The 9,026-nt window shown below is 32.9% G+C and overlaps 2 protein-coding genes across 4 annotated transcripts; both read right to left on the reverse strand.

Moving 5' to 3' along the window:
• Positions 1-364: 364 nt before the first annotated feature.
• On the reverse strand, positions 365-2,886 carry LOC145029216 (zinc finger (C3HC4-type RING finger) family protein / BRCT domain-containing protein). 2 transcript variants are annotated; one of them, XM_078977818.1, is made up of 7 exons: positions 2,778-2,886; positions 2,510-2,696; positions 2,265-2,398; positions 1,857-2,028; positions 1,106-1,651; positions 843-1,022; positions 365-751 (listed from the first exon to the last, which is right to left on the reverse strand). In XM_078977818.1, the coding sequence occupies exons 2-7, from the start codon at positions 2,630-2,632 to the stop codon at positions 575-577; spliced, it is 1,332 nt and encodes a 443-aa protein (XP_078833944.1). In that variant the 5' UTR covers positions 2,633-2,696; positions 2,778-2,886; the 3' UTR covers positions 365-574. The 2 variants fall into 2 exon arrangements, with proteins under 2 accessions (XP_078833944.1, XP_078833943.1); XM_078977817.1 differs by having other exon boundaries at positions 2,510-2,886.
• Positions 2,887-6,690: 3,804 nt separating this feature from the next.
• Positions 6,691-8,800, reverse strand: LOC145032097 (sarcolemmal membrane-associated protein). 2 transcript variants are annotated; one of them, XM_078980777.1, is made up of 3 exons: positions 8,556-8,800; positions 7,364-8,098; positions 6,691-7,288 (listed from the first exon to the last, which is right to left on the reverse strand). In XM_078980777.1, exons 2-3 carry the CDS (start codon positions 8,070-8,072, stop codon positions 6,834-6,836), a joined length of 1,164 nt encoding a protein of 387 aa, XP_078836903.1. In that variant the 5' UTR covers positions 8,073-8,098; positions 8,556-8,800; the 3' UTR covers positions 6,691-6,833. The 2 variants fall into 2 exon arrangements, with proteins under 2 accessions (XP_078836903.1, XP_078836904.1); XM_078980778.1 differs by having other exon boundaries at positions 7,364-8,457.
• Positions 8,801-9,026: the final 226 nt, after the last annotated feature.

The raw sequence follows: 9,026 nt of genomic DNA on the forward strand, positions 1-9,026 counted from the left end.
GCGACGTTAGCTTAAGCATTTTGATTTTTGCGTATATAAATAAATAAATAGAGGACCTATTGCATATTACATTTTTAAACTTTCTGAATATAAAAATGTGGATAAAGATTGTATAGTTATAAAAAAAAAAAAAAAAAAAAAAAAAATAACCTATAATATATGACATGTGAACCTCATGCCCAAATGTTGTACAATAAACTATTAAAAACATGTGAACATAGCATAATTTTATCTTCTCAAAAAAGCAAAAGGTTAAATTGACGATTACTCCTTTGGATTCGAATTTTCTGAGTTTAAAACACGTCATTGAAAGTGATTAATTACTACTATGGTGGATTCGGTTTTATATATAGCATCTTAAGTATACTTTAAATGATTGATTACATATCTTTTTAAACATGTAGAAAACTTCAAAGTTACCCCATTACAGCTTCGTTTTTTTTAAATACAAATATTCCCACCACCTTTCTTTAACAACAGAAAGACTTAAACGAATCGTAAAAAAACAAAAAAAAAACCCACTTTGCTTTCTTTATGTTTTGACTTTCATTTTTAAAATAACAATTCCTGAAAATTAACGGAAATATCGCATACGAAGATCCTTACAATGAATGCATACCCATGGAAATTGTGGAGGATCCAAGCAATAAGAATGAACACAACGTATCTGACAACTATCACATCTCACTAAAAGCTCCTCAGGTTCAACACAACCACATTGGTAGCAAACTGGTGTTGATGGTATTGATCCCTGTTCAACAAAAATTAAAAGTAAAAAACCAAATTCAATTATGAACAGGATTAATAAATAATATGACGTGAATTTTACGATGAAGATTTACCAAAGTATGAAATGTGGATGCTTCAGCATGTGGAAGAATGTATACATCCATGGAGGCATTCTCATTAGGAACTGTTTGAGAGTATATTTTCTGATCAGAAGATAAAGCATCTTCCATCTTCTGTATGCTGTAAAAATTGGCCTTACACAAAGGACACGTGGAAACCTTTTTCATAGAAGCCTGTAAGCAATGAGTTTGGAGTGAGTGAATAACTGAATATAAACATAATTTAAATATGGTAAAAAGGATAAAATTATAGATACCATATGATCTGCCCAATTCTGTATGCATGAAAAACAAAAGCGATGTCCACATGTTAGAACTCCTCTAGTTGAACTAAAATCTGTCCAGCATATGACACATGATAACTGATGTGGTGTTGTAGATAATTTCCTTCCATTAGATTTGTCATTATTAACTTCTGAAGAGTTATTTACAGGATTCCTTGTGTTAGAGTCTGGATCTTGAAGATTACAACAAGTCCCTAAATCTTCAATCTTTTCAAGATCCTCCAAGATTAAAGGTCTTTTCTCATGATCTTGGAAACTTTTTCTGAAAAGTCTTCTGCTTTTTTGTCTCCCGGAAGAATTTGAAGGCTCACCAATGTCAACAACATTGTGGTGAGTTTCTGTGTGTTGGGAATTTTCCTCTGAATCTGAACAAGACTTGAGGTCGTTACATATATTTTTAAGAATCAGCCTATGATTTCCTTTGGAGGATTCAGAACAGTCGTTATTTTGTCTCTTAGTACATTTTCTCTTTAATCTATTGGAACGGATCTTATTTTGTCTCACATCAGGAAGCATGTTCTACATTGAAAACAACATGCAGAAATTGTTAGGGGAGAAACCCTAATGCAGAAAGTAGGAAAGAAAAGATAAGGTGCATATCCTAGTAATAAGTTTGATGACTTAAAACACGATCTGAGGTAATTAAGCTTTAGCAGTAGATTCATAGATAGTAGAAACATAAAGATACTCATATTTCAGAAGCAGTTAAGAGATCACATCTAACCTCTTTCAACAACCAAGAATCTTTCCAATCATCATCGCCACTTTCACCATCTTCAATGTTAATCACAGGTTTTTTTGAGATGTTGCTGGTGGTAGGTACCTCTCCAAATACACTTCTTACTTCATTAGCAACAACTGGGGCCTCCAACAGCAAGGGCCCCACCTCAAACCCACTGCAAAATTATGAAATCAAATGGAGGACAAGTGGGATTACACATTTCATTTTCATTGAGGGTATAACTTATGAGTTGCACATTAGTGAAGTGAATGATGAGCCTGTTCCACCCAAAGTTAAAGTGGTGAAACTAGATTTAGGGAACACACTCTATTAGTGCAATCAAACAATTAAACTTCTTTTACAAGGTTCACAACAGATGAAAAAAAAGGGCTTGGTAAATGGTAATCATACCAGTGTTTAATATAGGGACGCTCAGAAACTCGTCTGCCTTGCTTTATACAGTCCTCAATCCATCGATGATTAACCACGATTATCTTAAATTTCCTGGCAAGTTCATATTTCTTCCCCTCAAATTTGCGACACACCTAAACAAGCAACCAGAAATATACAATCTTTTAGGTTTAGTATCACTATGATTACATGAATTACTAAAAATGATCTAAAAATATGCAAAGCTTCGAAAATGAAAAACATACCAAATGCGTGGTAGAGGGATTCATTGCTCCAACATAACTTGCACCAGATTGAGATATTAATTTGATAAGTTTAAATCGCTCAGATCCGTGGTATCCACTAACCGTAGCGACAACTGAATCCATAATTCGAACAAAGACCTAGACGCAACCCTAAAATGAGAGGTTTAGGGCTAGAAAAGTGCACAGCCTGATACAATGCATCGTTTATAAATCAAAAGGACTCTCCAGAGTCTAAGTCACACCCTAGTTAAGAGAGAGATAGCGAGACCTTTTAGGATTACCGCCGAGCAAATATCGTCTGTGTAGCTGCCGATGACGGTGGCGCAGAGGCTTAGCGGGAAGGTTGAAATTTTGAATCTGGTAATGTCCCCTGAACGTTTCCGAGAAAAGATTTCTTTATAAATTTACCTTAACGTGTGCATTTAACAAAATAATGAAAATATTGTTGGAAAAATAACATAAAAATCGTTTACATAATTTTACTGGTTGTTTTTTTTTTACCTCATAATTTCCGATCTACTTACTAATTTTATTATTTTTATTTATTTCTTTATCGCATTTTAAGTTTACTTCATGTGAAAATCAGAAGGTTTATAAAAAAAAAAAAAAACAAAAAAACAAAAAAAAAAAAAAAAACAAACAAACAAAAAAAACATACTCGGACCACTTTTTGCTGCGTGGCACAACATTTGTTATCTCGTAGCAGTTTGTTTTTTAGAAGGCTTCAAACTACAAACATCTGCATGTGTTCTGTTCGGCATAGCATTTTATTTTAATTTGCCCCTTTAATTCATTTTTCTCAAATGAATTTTTTTTTAGAATTTTGATATAACTTTTTTTTTAACTTTGATTTGTGGATTGGATCCTATTAATTGGATCTCATATTTTCTTATGGACCTCTCATTAATAATTTTCTTTTGTATAAATTTCCATGTATTTATAATATCCATAGCTTTTATGATTACTAAAAGCTATTTTTTTAAACTCGTACCTATCTTTTAATTACTATTAACTTTTTATTTATTATATATTTTATTCTTTTATAATCAAATAATAATACTTGTGAACGTTTTTTTATATATATTTTAATATTTTCTATATTTTAATATTTTTATAAACCAAGAAATAAAAATAAAATGATATTAAATATTTAAATGAAAACTAAGTATTATTAATAGAAAATGTAGTGATGGTACATATATCTATAGCGATCATTGTTTCAAATATGTACACAAGCTTACACCAGTCTGAAATAAAAATCTACACACACCAAAAATCTCATTCTTCCCTTTTATTTAAAAACAGAAAAAAATAATTAAATATTTTTATTTAAAATATTTTATTTTATAGATTTGAAAAACATAAATATACTTTTATTTTAATACTTCTTTATAAAAATGATATTTTTTTTAAACAAATCTTTATATTGAACCCTTTTATCATGTAATTATTAATTTTATTTAAAGTAAAATATAAAGTAATCATCAGGGGTTCTTTAAAAATATCAAAAGTTTGAGTAATTAATAAGGTCCAGCTGAACCTCTTGCGGATTTGATAAAATTTCTTTTTATAGTTTCCACAATAGCTTGATTTAAAAAAATAAAAAACCTTGGATTTTTTTAATTTTTTTACCGTTTCTATTAATAATATTTTCAGTTTTGGTTGTATATTTTTTAACATGTGTAATTCTTTTACGAACTTTATACACATTGTTTGTAGTATTTTCTTAATTTTTTTTATTACTTTCGTTTTTTATGGTTTTTAAAATTAATTTTTTTCTAGAATAAAATTGATAGCTTCTTTTATATTTTTTAGATTTTTTTTAGAAATTTTATATTTTTATTTTTGTACATGTTTTTTTAGTATTTTTTCAATGTTTTAACACTAGAATTATTAAAATTTCAGTTTTAAGAACTATTTTCAGTTTATAAAATTAGTTTATTTAAATTTTAGTTTACTGCAAAAGTTTACAAATGTTAAAAACAAACATGTTTTTATTAGAGGTTGCAACTGTTTGATCCATATCTTCTGCTTCAGAGGGTTGCAGAGATGATCCATAGACTTCATAAATTTTCGCTTCGAAAAAAAAACACCTAAGTGAATCTCAATAGGTATACTACTAACAACAAATATATTTTGTTAAAAAAATATCCAATCGACATGAATAAAAAAGTAAAATGAATAAAATCAACAAGTTGTATAAAAATTAGGAATATATACACTAAAGTCCCAATATTTTTATCGATTTGACAAGAAAGTCTTAAACTTTATTTTTTTACAGTAAAGTTTTAATTACTGGAAATTTTTGACACATTTACCTTTTTCTGGTTAGCCAGTAATTAAGACTTTATTGTCAAAAAAAAAAATTAGGATTTTCTTGTCAAATCATGAGTTAGGATTTTACTGTCAAAAAATAAACTTTAGAACTTTTTTATCAAATCATTGAAAATATTGGGAATTTAATGGTATGGTAGTCTAACTAGAGAAATGGATATATACAATAAAGTCCTAATACTTTCAACAATTTGACAAAAAACGTCTTAAATTTTATTTTTTTGACAATAAAATTATAATTCACGATATAACAAGAACGTCTTAAACTTTATATTTTTTTTGACAATAAAGTTCTAATTACCGGCTAACCGGAAAAAAAAATGTCAAAAATTACGGTAATTAGGACATTTATGTCAAAAATAAGGTTTAAGACTTTGTTGTTAAATCAACAAAAAAATATTGAGACTTTAGTGTATATATCCATAAAATTACGACGAAAAAAAACATGAAGTGAGTCACTTTGTGACGTTAATAATCACAAGTGCATTATTAATATTATTTTTATTTTTGTTTTAAATGATAATTTTAATATACTCTTATTCTACCAACGTCATCTATGTTACAAATGAATCTGGAACCATTAGGCGGCGTTTGGTTCATAGAATGTTTTTAAAGGAATTGGAATCTGTCTTGAATTGGAATCTAATTTAATATTCTGTTTGGTTTGCAGTAAATGGAATTTGAATTCAATATTATATTTTGTTTGGTAGACGGAAAATGAAATTTGTCTAGTATAATTGTGTAAAATGACAGAACTACTATTTTTGGTTTTTGCTTACTTTTACTTTTTTTTTTTTTATAATTATATGTAAAGATATATTATATAAATTATAAAAATAGTAAACGGTGGTGGTGGCGGCGGCGATGGTGGCAGAAGTGATGGTGGTGGTGATGAAGGTGGAGGTGGTGGTAGTAGTGACATCACTAGTGTTAATCGTAGAGACAGTGGTGGTTGTGGCGGTGGGTGTTAGTGGCGGCGGTGGTGGTGGTGATGGGTGCAAGTGGCGGCAACGGTGGTGGTGGTGGTGGTAATAGATGTGATGGTGGTGACGATAGAGTTAGTAGTAACTAGGGTAGTGGTAGGGTTGTGGTGTAGGTGGTAACGAAGGTTATGGTTAGTGGTGGTGGTGACGGTGGTGATAGTAATGGTTGAACAATGGTGATGGTGGTAACAGAAGCAGTGGGTAGTGGTGTAGAAGGTGGTGGCAGTGGCGACGTCATTAGTGAGGATGGTTGGTGGTGGTGGGTCGGTGGGTTGGTGGCGGAGGTGGTGGTGGTGGTGGGTAGTGGTGGCGAAGGTTGTGATGGAGGTGATCGCAAGTAGTGATAGAGATTTTTTATATTTAATGTTAAAAATGAAAAGGGTAATATGGTAATATTCAACACTCTCACTTGAAGGAATTTGAATTTCCTCATTTTTTAGATGGAATTTATTTTCCCTCAATGGAAGGAAAGTTGAACATATTTAGGAATCAAATTCCTTCTCAAAACTTGAACCAAACATAGAAAAGTGATGGAATTAAATTCCAATTCCTTCCGATTCCAACAGATTCCAGCGAACCAAACGACCCTGAGAAAGACATACATTATTTAAGGTAATTTAGTAATTTTAATTTCTAAATTAAATAAGGCAATTTAGTAACTTTAATTTCGGAAGGGACAAAATACATAAAGAAATATGCTGAGAAAGACGGGTTTTACAAATTTCATAATGTTTGGACCGAATACTGAAAAAAATGCAAATCACAGAAAACATTTTTGCAGTTTTGTCAAAAATATATTATAATTCTTATAAACCATTATATATCTTCATTTATTTCCATTAGTATGTTCGTCCCCCATATAACTGCTCGAAAAAATAAAGTTTATGTATTTGCCAAATAACCTCGAAGAAAGCAACCTCATCACTGTAACTTTCAAATGAACACAGAATATCACATCAAATTAAAAAAAAAATCAAGATTAGTTCATTTTCCAAACACAAGCTAATCTATCTCCGGGCAGGGTGGTTACCACCATCTGCCGCTGGCGGCGGTGGCGGCTGTAGTCCCTGAAACCCACTTCCACCATGACCAGTCACAGTCACCGCCACTGAACCATAAGAAACAATAGCCGCCTCTTGAGCATCAGAATTAGATCCTCTCCGTGCATCATAACCAGACCCACGTTGCATATCATAACCTGGTCCTCTATATAAATCATAACCAGGTCCACCTTGTCCTACTCTATGTGGATCATATCTCTGTGGCTCATACCCCGGTCCTCTTTGTGGTTCATAAGGTGGTGCACCAGGACCTGGTCCTTTATGAAGACCATAACCTGGAACCGCTGGTCCCGGTCCATAACCAGCACCCCCAACACCATAGCCTGATTCATAAGTGTGTTGTCCTACAGGATTATGTCCAGAAGCTTCTTTCTCGTTATACCCAGCAGCATAGGGCCCACCTGCAATGTAATTTGGAAGAAAAAAATACAATCAACAAATTGAAAAGCAGAAATATTATATCACAAATGACGTACCCGCCCTCCTGTCGTTTTCAGCATGTTTCTTTAATTCAGCTCGAAGCTTTTCCACCTCGGTTGCCATTGTCATATAGTTCTTTTCCATCACCTGAAGAGACTCTAAATGATCATTGTAAACTTTCTTCTCATACTCATAAGTTGCCCTACAATGCTGATACTCTTGTCTAAGCATGTCGAGTTCTGACATCAAAGCAGGAACCTGTTGCAAATCCATGTGAGCTCTCTGATGATCTTCTGTTAGTTTCTGTACTCTTGTAACGAGTTCTTCCCTAGCTGAAACCAAGCTCTGTGCCTCTGTTCGTGCCTGATGCAGTTCGTGTTTAAGTGGCTCTGCACCTTGGAGATCTGCTTCCATTTTCCCGATTTTGTCTAACATCCCCATTATTTGATGTTCTCTTTCTGATTTTACACCTCCTATGTGGTTATGTAACATTTGTAGCTCATGTTGTATGGCTGCAACATCATGCCTCAAGGTTCCATGAGTAGCAGCTAACCTCTGGTTTTCTGTTGCAAGTTTCTGCATTTCCATGTGCTGTGCAGCCAGCTTTTGTTCCATGATTTCTGGATGTGGTAACATATCATATGGAGGAAAACGACCATGTTGAGGATGGATTTCAGGAGGAATGGAATCATGATGTCCAATTCCAGGGCCAGGTAGTGGACGCCTTAAATGATGAGGAGGAGGAAGTCTACCTTTGCTTCCCATGGTGATAAATGGTAAAATAGATGAAACTGAGAGGAGACCAAAAGGAATAATCAGTATCAGTGCAGTAATTATCTACACTTCCATACAGAAGATCTTCCAGGAATCACATGTGCTTGCAAACAGGCTGATGATTAAGTCTCTTAACCATGTTTTAATTCATCAACATATATAACCTGATCGTTAATTAACTCCATTTTCGCGGTCTTCCTAAAACACAATCAACAACTCGTTTTCCTCCGAACTCAACAATTTACAGACTTTAACGGTATACTATAATTTGATATTATATGCACAATCTTAAATCCGTTGCAGATACGACTTTAGGGCGATAATGATATTGGAGATGAGAAATAAGTTTACACTGCTTCACTCGGTAACAAGAGGGCTTAAATACAAAATGGGGGAAATCGAATTTCTCAGAGAAGTCAAATTATGTTGAAAAACCACAGTTGGATTGAAACCCTAGAAGGAAGTGGAAATTACCTTTAGGTTAATTTAATCAAGACGATCCGTGAAGGAGCTACGAGGCCGATTTGATGGTGATGACCGACGATGCATAAATTTCATGCCCTAATCTTCAAACGTAGTTTTGATTTCCATGTACAGAAAAATCTGATTTTGCAAAAATGAAATTTGGGCCGTAGTTATCAAGGTTTCACGTGTACAGGAAGGTACAAACCAGTGAACCAAGGTTTCCGAAGTGGTCATTAGGCACAATTGTATAGTGTTCTGTTTGGCGTGTCAATATGTCAATTTAAATATGATCCATTTAAATATATAAATCACGGGTTGGCAGGTTTGGAACATAAATCCATATATGACCCGTCAACCTGTTTATTTATATTGGTTCACAGATTAGCGGGTTCGTACATCAGATTTGGGTTTGTAGGTCAAATTCCATAACTAATATTGACAATTAAACATAAATAAATTGTTGATAGTTGATGCAAATAT

This window comes from Lactuca saligna, chromosome 2, assembly GCF_052625555.1.
Source record: "Lactuca saligna cultivar CGN05327 chromosome 2, ASM5262555v1, whole genome shotgun sequence".
Taxonomy (NCBI): Eukaryota; Viridiplantae; Streptophyta; class Magnoliopsida; order Asterales; family Asteraceae; genus Lactuca; species Lactuca saligna.